The 13,992-nt window shown below is 46.7% G+C and overlaps 1 protein-coding gene across 1 annotated transcript; it reads right to left on the reverse strand.

The window, feature by feature from the left end:
* Nucleotides 1–77: 77 nt before the first annotated feature.
* Nucleotides 78–7,951, reverse strand: LOC106825412 (uteroferrin-associated basic protein 2-like). The gene is made up of 4 exons (XM_014832149.3): nucleotides 7,306–7,951; nucleotides 4,169–4,436; nucleotides 2,409–2,556; nucleotides 78–395 (listed from the first exon to the last, which is right to left on the reverse strand). The coding sequence occupies exons 1-4, from the start codon at nucleotides 7,949–7,951 to the stop codon at nucleotides 192–194; spliced, it is 1,266 nt and encodes a 421-aa protein (XP_014687635.3). The 3' UTR covers nucleotides 78–191.
* Nucleotides 7,952–13,992: the final 6,041 nt, after the last annotated feature.

The following is a 13,992-nucleotide window of genomic DNA, read 5'->3' on the forward strand; positions in this document are numbered from 1 at the left end:
TCTCACCCTGATTCTGGACAGAAGACCAGCAATGAGCCGCCCCAACTCCGTTCTCAGACCACACATCTTAGTATCTTCATTAGCAGTAAATTTTATTCACTTTATTCATGAGCAGCTCAGTTTCAGTTTGGCACCCAGCAGGAACTGGCAGACAGCCCCCCAGCCCTGACCCGTTGACTCAGGCCACATCTCTACTGGAGCGGGTTGAAGACTTGGCCCACAAAGAGCTGTCTTTGATTCAGCTCATCCTCCACGAACAGTAAGAAGGGTCTGTCGAATTTCACGACCGTGGCATCCGCGTGTGGGGCGTGATGGGCCCTCTTCGCGTGCACGTCCTCGGCCGCGGCCTTTATCACGCCCTTCTCGTTCACCTCCAGCCTGGCTTCGTGAATGGCCTGGGGAGAAACGGATCCTGTCGCAGCTCTGCGTGTGAAACTCACCTGGCTGGCCTGAGAACGAGCCAGGGCAGTGTGCCCAGCCCGCCCGACCCGGCCAAGGTCAGAGAGGCAGGCTCCATCCATGACTGCTGACAGCTGGTGCCCCTCCTCAGAAGCCACCCCAAGCTCTCAGCAGTGGGACCCACCACGGAGGGCCAGATGCCTCTGGGAGGAGCTGATGCTACATTTGGTAATTGCTGAGTTCAGACTCTCCCAGCACAGGGCACACGGCTCAAACAGTTTGGGTTTTCAAAAGAGAGGAAAGGGTAATAGAACTCAGAGAAATTCTGGGCAGTCTGAAGGCTCAGAAAAAAAGCCCATCCAATTACTGAGGGATGGTCCTTTCAAAGACTTTCAAGAAGCATGTGGTGAAAAGCAAGATGAGGAAAGAGGAGGCTAGTTTTTCTGGTCTCCAACCAAGCGAGGACAATTCTTCCTCTGTGTGGAAGCCCGAAGATCTGCGTCTGCCCCTGTGATCTGCAGGAGGCCCTGTGGGGGACCATGGTGACACTGCTCGTGTGACTGTGAGGGGCTCAGCATCTCTCAAACCCAGCCTAACGCCCAGCTCTCAGTGTACACTTGCCGAGTGGATTCTGCTGGAAGTGAACACACTGAGGAGGGCCTTCACCCACTGGGCCCCCGAAAGAAAAGTGCATCCCAGCAGGGTCCTGACCCTGGAAGCTCTGTCTGATGTCTGGGAGCTCCCTCATCTCTCAGTTAGAGAACAGATCCTGCCTCCTCCCCCAAGGTCATCCGGAGAATCAGGTCAGAGAAGGCATGGAACAGTGCTTCGTCATCTGTCAGGTGCTGCACCGTGGTGAGGGGGTATGATCGCTACCTGGGCAAAGTGTTACGGGGTGGTAGTCAGCCAGTTAGTGACCTTGGTGGAGGAGGCAGACCCAGGTGCCCACTGGGATAGGTGAAATTATCTCATAAATGCTCTGGATGTCTAACAGGCACCTTGAGCTTGGCAGAGCCGCTCCCTGCCTTCCCACCCAGACCACTCCTCCTCCATCCTTCCTTCTCAGGCCTTGGCGCCATCACTTACCGAGCTCCAGCTACACACCTGGCCTCCTCTCTGACTCTTCCTTCCCTGCACCCCAGGCCCGTCTTCAAAACTCTCGCAGAGCCTCCTCCCCACCACTAACATGCCCTCTAACGCCTATCAAAGCTTGTCACCTCTCAGCTGCGTTATCCACTGATCTTCCTAACTGCTCCGCCCTCTCACTCCAGTGCCTTTGGCCTATCCTCCAGGCCGCAAAAAGCAGTCTTTGTAAAACAGACCTCAACTCATGTCAGCCTCGGCGGTCTCCTGTATCAGTCAGAACAGACCCCAGTTGTATCCAGGACCTGCGAGACCCACGTGACCTGGCCTTGCCTGCTTTCTTTCCTCGCCTCCCACCACTCTCTGTCTCACTCACCCCTCTAGCTGCAGGGGCCTTCTCCGGGTTCCTCAGGATTGTCAAGTTCACAGCCCATCAGGATGCACTTGCCATTCCCTCTGCCTGGAACACGAGTCCCGACATATTTGCTTCCTTGCTCTCTCCTTCCCTTCATTCAGGCCTCTGCATAACGGCCAATCCAGCTTAAGGCCTTTCCTGGCCGGCCCATCTCAAGTCCGCCCACTCCACCCCAGCGTGCTATTCACAATTTCTCTGCTTTCCTTTCCACGCGGATGTATCACCGGTTGAAATAATGCGTATCTATTTGTTAGTGCGTTCATTGTCTGCTTTGTCAAGAGAATGGAAATGGCTACGAGAGTAAGAATTTGTCTGGCTTGCTCACGGCTGTCTCCCCAGGACCTCCAAAAGTGCTTCATGCAATTCCTTTTGAAGGAACGAATGACTCAAGAACCCCAAAAGCCGAAGGGCCAAGGCAGATGAGAGTTATAACGGCTGTTTTTAGAAAATAAATAGTTTTTCAATCAGGACTGTTGTGGATAAAACAGACTCTAGAAATTGCCAGACTCACCTCAAAAATTGTTGGGAAAGTCTCATCTGTGATGCCTGAGAAGTTTGCTCTTCTAGAAAATATATCTTCGATGCCCACCTTGGGAAGCAGCCGGTTTAAATCTATCCTGGAAGAGATCTTGAACTTGGGCAGAATTAAGTGCACCAATCTGTTAAGAATGAAAACCACAAGGAAGCTGTACTATGTCCCTTCGTTAGGCTCCAGGGGACCGTCTTGCTTAGGTTTAATGGCCTCTTCCAAGTGGAAGGAAAAGAAAAGCATTTGCCTCTGGTGCTTGCTGGGAAGAGATGAAAGGGGCTGGAGGATGAGCAGCAATTGTGAATTTTCAAACAAACCATTTGCTCAAAATGCACGTTCCTATTCAAATTATTCCCTTCACAGGCTCTCTATCCAAGAGAAGATGAGGGTCAGACCAGGGGATCCAGCCCTGACTTCCACCAACCCTCCGTTTATAAGGAGGGGTTTAAAATGCCAAATGCCCTCCCTCCCACCCACCATTTGTGATTGCTCACAAACCAATACATTTTAGCCTGTGTCAGTGTGGTGGTAAGCCTCTGACTGGACAGCAACCCATTCAGGTGGGTTCCCCCACTGTTGTGTCCCCTCTGTCCTAGGAACATTGTGGGAGGCATGACCATAGCAGAAGATGGCAGTTCCACTCTGCTGTGGCCCTCAACCATAGCAGATGTTGACTGGCAAGTAGTCTGTGCCACTACAAGGCAGGTGGTAAACATTATTTGGAGATTTCTTCCCAATCTACACATTTACTGTCTGGTGATACACACCCCGAACCCTCACCTCCCGCCCCGCCCAGCACAAGCACAGTGGGCCATTAGAAGCCATGTTTCTGCTATGTAATTTGTCCACATTTGATTGGATCTTCGTGGATACCATACCTAAGCTGGATTGATCCAATTCTCTCTTCCAGGAATATGTAATTAGAACTGAAAGATGTTAGATTTAATCTGGAGTGGAATGGAAGAGAGCCATGTCTGTCTATAGTGGTCTCAGCTTGAAATTTACCTCCTTAGGATTCTTCCCTGACCCTCACATCTAATTAAGATCCCCCTGATTAAGATCCCTAATTAATAAGCCACCACTGAATTCTCTATCACCCTATGTATTCTCTCCATAGCTTTTACTGAATTTGAAACTATATATTTGTTAGTTGACTTTCTGCCTCTCCCACCAGACTGAAAATTCCATGATGGCGGAGATATGTTTGGCTAACAATTATATTCCCAGCACCAAACAGTGTCTGGCATAGAACAGATGCTCAGAAAACATTTGGGTGAGTGAGTCATGTACTGAAGTGGTGAAAGTTGGTTTGCTGAGCTGCAGAGGTTGGGAGCAAGGACTAGTGATATTAAGAGAGATGGAGTTTCTGATGAGGTTGCCGTCCCTTGTTCCAGTCCGTCATGAGAACTGGCTGTGTTTATTCCCTTGGGTTCCATGAAATACCCACGTATCTTTCCAATAAATTCCTTTCTTTACCCCCTTGAGCACATATGAAGTGGATTTCTGATACTGTACGTGTGACCGAAAGAGCCATAATTAAGACAGTTTAAGGGGATTCCAGCTGATAATGGAATCCAGGCCACATTCTTCCTGTTCAGTTTGTTTCGTTTTCTACAAATATGCTAGGAAATAACCAGATGCTCAATTCCCCCCAAATAAGACCTTTGCATAGAGAAAATGAGGTCTGAGAAAAAATTCAACGTGAATGCAGAATGTCCCTCCAGAATAGCATGGCAGCATACCTCGTGTCCCTGGATTGCAGCGGTCTAGCTCGCCTGGCAGCCAACTCTTTTGCAACAAAGTCGAATCGTCCTGCGTCTGGGAGCACGAGGACTAAGGACACGTTTCCAGTGTAAGGCAGTTTGACTATTGTAGCAAACAGGTGCTCCGCTCGGCTATAAATCATTCGCTCTGTCTTCCTCATCATGTGCACCTGCACCGAGGTGTTGTCCTCAAGAAAGAAGTTCTCCTTCTGCGTGAACCTGGCTTGAAAAGCTACTTCCCAAACGCCTAGGAGAATCAGGAAGGAAAAAGCCCAAGAGTGACCTGGTGGAAAAGGCATCTCCATTCACACCTTCGGGGACCCCAGAGGTGATCGACTTGGGAAGGAAACAGTCTCTTTATAGCAATACCTTGACCTTCTAGAACGTTTAAAATTCTAGAGTGATGCAAAGAAAAGAAAGGCAAATGCATGATTTTCAAAAATATTCACCATAGGATTTCTTTAAATCTGTATTTCTCAGATGTCACTAAAAATAGTTGCCTCTGGAACTATAAAACCAAGAAAGGGTTTTGTTGTCAAATAATTTGGGGAACACTGACCCCAATATCCCTTCTTTGAAAATTCTCACTGAGTTTTAGTGTATTAGAGTTCCGTATAGAGTTCTATACATATATCTATATAGAGAGTTCTATATAGAGTCCGATGGCAAAGAAATCTATTTAAAATTGTTTAACTTATTCAAGGAGAGAAACTTTTCATCAGAAGCATACACCCCTGCACACATGTACACACACACACACGCAAACCTGAGTAGAATCCTACTTTAAATCATGTCCTTCCCCAGTGGATTTAAAAGAAGATTCAATGTACACATCAGTTTAAAAAGTGCATCTGTCACCAGAGTGAGGGCCATCTGGTGTGGTCTGGAAAATTCCTACGAATGTTTTCAGGTCTTCGCTTCTGATTCTATAGCCAGGCTCACAGTCCTCTCCGTTCTGTTCTCTTTACTCCTCGCCGTTGAAAGAACGATGTGGACAAAGCTTGTGGAAAGGTTTCAGAGGGAATCACGTGGGACAGTTCCCTGGAGCTTCCAGAGAAATCATTCCTCCCAGATCATTTGTGGAGCACTTTCTACATCCCAGGCACCTAGTTTGGAACTGTGGACCCAAATATGAATAACAGATGGTCCCAGTAGCTTGAGAAAGCATCCTGTGCTGGGAAGCATTGCTTTATGGGAATTTCCCTCCCCTATCAGGCAAAGGACAGCCAATCTTCACGTCCTGGTAGAAACCCTGTCTAAGTCATGATCGGATATCCATTCATTTACTCAATTAACACTTAAAATTTCTTGAGCACTTAAAATATGCCAGGTACTGTACTAAGTACTAAAGTTACAGCAGTGAACAAACAGAGGGAGTCTGTGTTCTCACGGAGTTTATTTTCAAGGGGGCATACAGAGAGAAAAGCTACCCATCAACGTAAACGACTACAAAGTATGATGAGCTTATGCTTTCGTAATGCTCCAGACCTAAGTAAGGAGCTGAGCGCCAGCTGGAAAGGACTTCCTTTGGATGGCCAGGGAGGGCCTCTTTGAGGAGAGGGAGGGGGCATTTAGTCTGAGGCTTAACAGAAGAGGATGCTCCATCTGGCAGAGAATGGGAGGAAGAACATTCCAAAGGAAGGAACACCTTGGGTCGAGACAGAGAAGAACAAGATGCATTTAAGGAAGAAGAGAAAGTCACTGTGCGTGAGGCATGAGGAGCAAGAGGAATAGAGATGGGGTAACACCGGAGGGATGAGTGGGGCTCCAAGTACACACGGCCAGGTAGGACGGGATTGTATTCTGAGTGCAATGGGAAACACGGGAGGGCTTCAGACAGGGGCGTGATGTGACGGGCTTAATGTTTTAAGCAGATTGCTCTGGGCTTTTATTGGAGATGGGACTAGAAGGAGGCGTGGATAGAAACAGAGCAATTAGACAGCTGGGGCAAGTCCTCGAGGCAAGGGAGAGTGGTGGCCCGGTCTAGGAAGGTGGCAGAAGAGATGGTGAGAAGCAAATGCGTTCAAGAGAAACTTTGCAGGCAGCATCCATAGGACTTGCTGTGGGATTGGATATGGAAGCTGAGGGAGAGGTTTGATCTGGAGCAGGGGGGTGGACCACATCGTGATTCTCTGAGACATGGAGGACTGTGAGTGTTGGGAGGGGGCAGGAGTTGAGGGGTCGTGGTGGAAGGTCTGGGAAACATCCAAAAAGAGGTATCTGTAACAGATGAATATTAGAGTCTGGACCTCAGAAGAGGTGGTCCAGGCTGCGTATAGAGACTGGGGAGTTTGAGGTCACGAGCCCAGGAGAGATGGGAGACACTGTTTACAGTCTGAAAAGGAGACAAAAAAGGACTTGAGCTATTGGGACAGAGGAAGGTGGGGGAGTCCTCGAGCAGGGAAGATGGAAGAGGACCCACCCTGAGGGGGGAGGGCGTGAGGGATAAGCACCTCCTCACTGTGACAGGAGGGGCGAAGGGAGGAGTGTAGGGGCGTGGGTGGCTCAGCGCTGGGCCTGCAAAGGGCATCCCGTCTGATCGCTTTCTTGTCCCGATTCAGGTAGGAAAAGCAGCCATTGGCTGAGAGGAGACTGGAACTCTGAGTGGAGGAAGAGAGTATGAAATAGATGCCCAGAAGTGGCAACCATGAGCCTACCTGAAGAAACACGAGCAATGTCAAGATCCGTGACCAGAAATTTAAAGCGACATTTTAGACACCTGGTGTGTGACCCTGAATTCAACACTGGACACAGCTTTGAAAAAACAAATCTCATCTCGCACTCATCTGATCTTACAAAACAGATGAATTAGCTGGTGCTTTTGTCTCTGTAAAAAGATTTCTCTTTCCTTTTTTACCAGCAAGGATCACTGCATTTCACTTTGAAATATCTTAAGTATGGCAAACAATATGGTTGAGAGTCTTGGGAGGCAAAAACCTTAAAAATGCTAGACAACACAGTGAAGTCAAAGTCAATTATAAAGTTCTGGATCTCCTGGTCTATGAGAAAATGGGAGATAATTACCAAAAAATGCATGTTTTCTGACTTACACCTTTTAGAAAACACAGGGGCAAGGGTTACCCAAAATGGGTTTTCATGCACTTCATAAACCTTACCTTTGAAGAAAATGTAGTTTAGGAGAAATAAGAAGGTATGAGGATGCAGAGAGGTGACCACTTCCTCGATTCTGTGAGCTAGTCTTTGAGCCACAAATTGGTTTATTTGCTCCTTGGCTATGCCTCTGTGTCGGAAGTCAGCCACCTGGGCTTCCACTTCATATAACCTCTCTGTCTCCTGCAGAAACTTTGGCTTAATCCTTCTGTTGATGTCGATAAAGAGGAAATCCCTGTGCTTCAGGTGCCTCTGTCTATCCAGCTCGTTCAGTGTCTGAACAAGCCTCTGGAAGCTCGTGTGCACCTCCCACGCTCTGATTCTTTGGAGGTCGAATCCAAGGCCCGCGACGAGGTTGGAGAGCGTCGTGGACCTGGTCCCCAGGGAGAGCATGGCCAAGGCGGTGGAGATGCTCTCAGGGGAGAAGATGAGATTCTTTCTGTGATACTCAACTGACAGAGCCTCGAACAATTTGTAGGCAAAAGCCTCGTGGTCAGTGTCTGCCTCGTGGGAGGGAGGCGACGTTTTCCTTGATGAGACCGGGTGAGGATCCCGTTTGGGGTTTGGTTGCGTTTCACAGAAGATGCTATTCAAGAGTCCACAGAGGGTGAGGACCAGAGAGAGAGCCAGGTGCATTTTCCTGTGGGACATTTCTGCAGCAATCCAGAGAGCTATGATAGGAAGCAAGAGGAATATAGGTGAACATTCCACTGAACATGTTCTCAATATCGAGGGGCTTGAAAAAGGGCTCATTATGACCTGGGTGCTATTTATCTGGGTGGGGCAACATTGGTCCTTGTTTGGAGGACGCTGGCTAGATCCAAGAGAGAGGGCTAAAGGATTTTGGAACATGACTTCAGACAAATTAAAGATAAGAGACGTGATGACAAAGGATCCCATTCTGCTTCTGGCTTGTGCTGCCAGTGGGTCCTTGTGCACGTCCTTTCCTCATCCTGGACCTGGAATTCCTTGTCACTATGCAATCCTATGACACCTCTCCACATTGGGTTTCTTTTTTTTTTTGCTTTACTTTCTTTTTTTTTTTAATACAGCGTCCATGACAAAATCCTGAAAAGTGTGGAAAGGGAAGAACCACAAGGAGAGAGAAAGCAAGGATTGCAGATTCAAATGCCTATGGAGATTCAGCCAGAAACACACACGTGTCGAGCCAGCAAGTGTCATTAAAGAAGGAGCACTGGGGACTACAGTGAAGGGAGCGTCGTGCCCGGGCCGAGGGGGCAGGTCCTGCCCAGCTCCAGCTGTGGTTACCGCGCAGGAGTACTGGGTCAGTGGTGCTAGATGTTTTTATGTTTCTGAAGAAGCTGGAAGTCCAGATTTTTCCGTGAAAGATTCAGTCTTGTCAAAAGCACTTGCTAGCAGCATAAAACCCAGATGCAGGCCAGGTCTGGCTTCAGAGCTGCTAGTGTGGCTTTTGAAATAAAGCCGAGGTGGTGCTCGGTGACCTGGACATCGGCTGCACCAAGGGCCTGGCAAAGGTCGTCTCGGGAAATTCTGGCACCTCACTTACACCCTCTGAGTCCTCGCACCTACTGCTCCTAACCCATCGTCAGGGTGAAAATCCCTCTCTGCCCCCAGATGTGGCCCCATTGATTGACTGAGCCCAGAGGTTAGGCCTTGAATGTGGACGGTGCTCTAATGGTGGGGTTTATGGCACCATCCATGGGCAGGGGGACATGTGAACCACGACTCGAGTTTGCCTTCAAGTCTAACGTCCTCAGGCCAGGGCCAGCTCTTTCTTGTTTCCTACAGTACCTGGCACAGCTCTAGGCACTGAGTCCACTCATCTGCATCCTCACTGCCACCGCTGGCATCCCTTGTCTGAGCCACTGAAACAGCATCTGCTATGGACTGAAGGTTTACGTTGCTCAAAATTCCTATGTTGAAGCCCTAACCCTGAATGTAATGGTCTTTGGAGGGAGCGCCTTTGGGACGTGAGCAGGGTTAGATGAGGTCATGAGCGTCCCATATTTGTGGCCATATATTAGTGCCCATATAAGAAGGGACACAGAGCACTGGTTCTCCCCTGTCTCTGTCCCTGCGTGTGCACCCACAAAGATGAGGTCATATGAGGACACAGTGAGAAGACGTGTCTGCAAGCCAGGAAGAGGGCTCTCAACCACGCTGGCACCCTGATCTTGGATTCCAGCCTCCAGCGGGGTGAGAGAATAAGTTTCGGTTGTTTAGGCCTGCCAGGCTATGGTATTTCGCTCTGACAGCCTGAGCTGACTAAGACAGCATCTCTCAGCCACCAATCTTGCCCCCTATCAACCCTTCCAGCCACCCTGCAGCCAGAGTTGGCTCCCCAAAGTGTAAATCATCATTTCCCCTTCCTGGCTCCCCATGAGCTTCAAGGGGATGAAGTACAAGTTCTTCAGATGCCAGAGAAGCCTTCTCATGCCCTGGTTTCTGCAAACCAGAATGATGGCTCTGAGCAGCCCACCGCAGTCCCTCATTGTGCTCTCCACCCCCAACAATGGCCCCTATCTTCCACTGCCCCCCTCTCAGTGTTCTCCCATCCTCACCCTTCACTGCCTCCTCCGTCCACCTCATCTGAGTGAGGGAAGGGGCAGTGAGGGGTGGAGGGCATTTTGGTTGAGTGGGAGGAGGCCATGAGGTGGGAAGAATAGTGGATGGAGGTGATTCCAGAAATACGCCCCATATTTATGACACTGGATCCTGTCAACTTCCCTAAGGCAGATACCCCCTGAAACGTGACAAAGAGCAATGAAACACCTGCACCTGGGGACCCCACTACTCCCAAGAGGAGAAGATGACTTACCGTCCGGCGGAGCCTGCTGCTGCCTGCAGCTGCTGCTCTTTGCATCTGTCAGAGGATTTTTATGCTGCCACTGGTGTGGTGAAATGGATAAACCTGGGTTAATACTAACTTGGCCGACAGACTGTGTTCAAATATTGTCCAAAGCAGGCAACAACTGAATCATCTCTTACGTTATCTTTTTTCTCATGCATCAATCCCCAGTGAAACAATGAGCAAATTAATGGATTGTGGTACCCTTTGTGCTGTTGTTCATTAAATTACTCATGTGTTGTTTCAACAAACACTTACTTAGCCCCTACCAAGAGCCGTGCTCTAGGCTAGGTGCTGGGGGAAAAAGATGTTTAAGGCGTGACCTTCACCCTTGAGGAGAAACCCTGACCCCAGCTCTTGGTTTAGAGGGAGAAACAAACCTGTAAAAAGACTTTGGGGTGCATTTTGATTAGTTCAAGAAGAGTACACATTATTTGTAGGGAGAAGGGTGAAGTTGATAATCTGGGACAATCAGGAGAGGCTGAGTAACCTTTCATCCAGGTTTTAAAAAATAGGCAGAAGTCTACACATCCTCAGGGAAGCCTGTGGGGGGGATTCTGGATGCTGGGGTGGGGTGGAGGTGCCCTGGCAGGGTGTCAAGGATGTGTGTGCAGGGTTATTCCAAGTGTAGGAGGAATCCACTTCTGGCATGATGGAGTGAAGCGACTGGCAAATCTTCTCCCCAAAAGCAACTAAAGAGCTGGAGCAAATTGTCAGAAACTCTGTTTCAGTGCTCCAGAAAGGCCTAGGTCAGAGAGACGTTCATTCATGAAAAGTACTGAACTTTGGGTAAGAACAGAGTGAGTTTGTGGCATTCGTGTCTGGGGCTGCTTTTACCCCACCTCACCCCAGCTCTGCTGGCGGGTGGTCTAACCAGAGTGGGGCTGCTGCTGCAGGGGCAGACTCACCTGATTTGGAGCATCGTCAGTTAAGGTGACAATCTCAGTGACATGCAAAGTGTCTGTGTGTGTGTGTGTGTGTGTGTGTGTGTGTATCGGGGGCAGTGGTTCTGCTAGCCTGTGGCTGTGCTTGGGGCCATAAATGGACTAGGGGGCTAGCAGAGGATTAAACAGGGCGTCTCAGCAGGTGTGCTAGCTAGAGGGCCTTGATGAGCTCTCTGCATATCCTGAGTTGAATGTAGGTTCTGCACATGTGCAATGAGACTAGAGCAGACCAGAGCTACCCACACCTCCTTGGCCCATGAAGAGGCAAGAGAGAAAAGTGGAAAACAAAATCTGGTGGCACCTGGGAACAAATCTCAGGATTTGGATGGGTTCATCAGCCAACACAGATCCGTCAGCAGAAAGTGGAATCTTTATTGGCTCCAGGTGTTTGAGAACAATTTCTGACCAACACATGGTTGAACAATAAGCTATACAGACATGGGGTGACCTCTAGGTGGCAGGTTTAAAAAGAAAGTAAAGAGAAGAAAAACTGAGAAGAAACATCAGTGGCTGTAAATTGCAGGGAAACACATTTCATAGATTCAGTTCAGGCAAATTACTAAACAAACAAACAAAAACAAAACCCTTAGGGGGTTAAAGTGATAGACTAGATTTTTTTTATTTAATCCAAAAGAAGGCAATGAAGGAGGAAGAGAGAAGCAAAAAAGGGCATGAGGATGGCAAAATGGGAAACATAATTCAAACATGTCAATAAATACATTATACGTAAATGGACTAAACTTGCACTCAAATGAAAGAGACTGTCAGGCTGGATAAAAAGCAAGACCCGTCCATATGCTGTCTACAAGAGACACAGCTTAGATTCAAAGACACAAATAGATTAAAAATAAAATGATGGGGAAAGATGTACACACAAACAGTAACCACAGCAGGCATTGCTATGTTAATATCAGACAAAACAGACTGTAGACAAGATTGTCACTAGAGACAAAGAAGATTGTTTTGTAATGATAACAGGGTCAAACAAAAACAAAACCCTCAGGGGGTTAAAGTGATAGACCAAAATTTTTTATTTAATCCAAAAGACAGCAATGAATGAGGAAGAGAGAAGAAAACAGGAGAGAAGCAAAATTTTATATCAGGAAGACATAACATTTATAAATGTATTGTGCTTAACGACAGAGCTCCAAGATCCAAGAAGCGAAAATGGACAGAACTGAAAGGAGAAATGGGCAAGCCAACAGTAACAGGTGGAAATTTCAATACTTCACTCTCGATAATTGATAGAACAACTAGTCAGAAAAATAACAGGAATATAGGAGGTTTGAACACCACTATCAACCAAGTTGACCTATCTGACATTTACAAAAGGTTCCATCCTCTTCTGCAGCATACACATTCTTTCTGGATCGCATAGGAAACGTTATCCAGGATACACCTTATGCTGGTCCAGAAAACACGTCTGACAATAAATTTAAAAGGATTGAAACCATAAGATGTATGTCGTCTGACTATGACACATCTACAACAGAAAGGAATCTGAGAAAACCATAAAAATTTGGAAAACAAACAACACACAATTCTAAATAACCCATAGTTCATAAAAGATAGTACAGAGGAACCTAAAAATATTTTGAACTGAATAAAATAAAAAGTGCAACATATCAAAGTTTATGAGATACAGCTAAAGCAGAGCTGGAGGGAAATTTATAACTCTAAACACCTATTTCAGAAATGAAGGTGCCAAGGCAATTAAATGGTGGAAAGGACTAGGCTTTTCAACAAGTGGTGCTGGGAAAGCTGAATATCTATGTGCAAAAATAAAACCAAAACACTTGTATCCTTACCTCTCAACATATTCCAAATTCAGCTTAAATGGACTGTAGGCCTAAATTTAAGTGTTAAAACTGTAACATTTCTAGAAGGACACAGAGGAAAAAATCTTCATGACCTTGGTTTAAACAAAGTCTTCTTAGACACAAAAAACATAAACCATACAAGAAAAAAATTGATAAATTCTATTTCATTAAAATTTAAAACTTCAGTGCCTCAAATGACATAATTAAGAAAATGAAATATCAAGCCACAGACTGGGAGGAAATGTTTGCAAAGAATATATCTCATAAGGGACTTGTGTCCTGAATAAGTAAATAACTCGTAATTCAATAGTAAAAAGACAACCCAATTTAAAATGGACAAAAGATTTTAATAGACACTTCACCAAAGAAGACATTTGAATAACTAATAAGCACATGAAAATACACTCAGCATCTTTAGTCAATAGGGACATTAGGAAACTGCAAATTAAACCCATGATAAGATAACATTACACACCGATTAAAACGGCTATCATAAAAAAGAAGATACTAAGTGTTGTCGAGGATACAGAGAAACTGAACCCTCACACATCGCTGCCTGGAACGTAAAATGCTGACATCTGCTACAGCGTGGATGAACTCTGGAAGCATTAGAGTAAGTGAAAGAAGCCAGGCTCAAAAGACTACATATTGTAAGATCCCATTTACATAAGAAATCCAGAAAATGTAAATTTTTAGAGAGAGAAAGGAGATTAGTCATTGCCTAGGCTGAGAACAGGTACTAGGATAGAATGAAAATGGTCTCGAGGAAAGTTTTTGATGTTGGAAAGATTCTAAAACTGGATTGAGGGGACGCTGTAGAATATTATGAATTTACTAAAAATCATTGAATTATACATGGAAAATGGGTGAATTTTATGGTGCGCAAATTATTAGCTCAATAAACTCGGTTAAAAAAAAAAAGAAAGATGAGCAGTGGCAGCAGGCTTTGTTGGGAAGATGGTGGACCTGGAGTCACATGGTCCTGAGGGTGAAAGGCAGTGACCTGGCTGGCGTCTGCGGGAGGACCTTGAGCAAGTTACTCGTCTTTCAGAGCCTTGGCCTCCTCATCTGTGACGGACTAAACAGTATCTATTTTGC

The sequence above is a fragment of the Equus asinus genome, chromosome 7 (genome assembly GCF_041296235.1).
Source record: "Equus asinus isolate D_3611 breed Donkey chromosome 7, EquAss-T2T_v2, whole genome shotgun sequence".
Taxonomy (NCBI): Eukaryota; Metazoa; Chordata; class Mammalia; order Perissodactyla; family Equidae; genus Equus; species Equus asinus.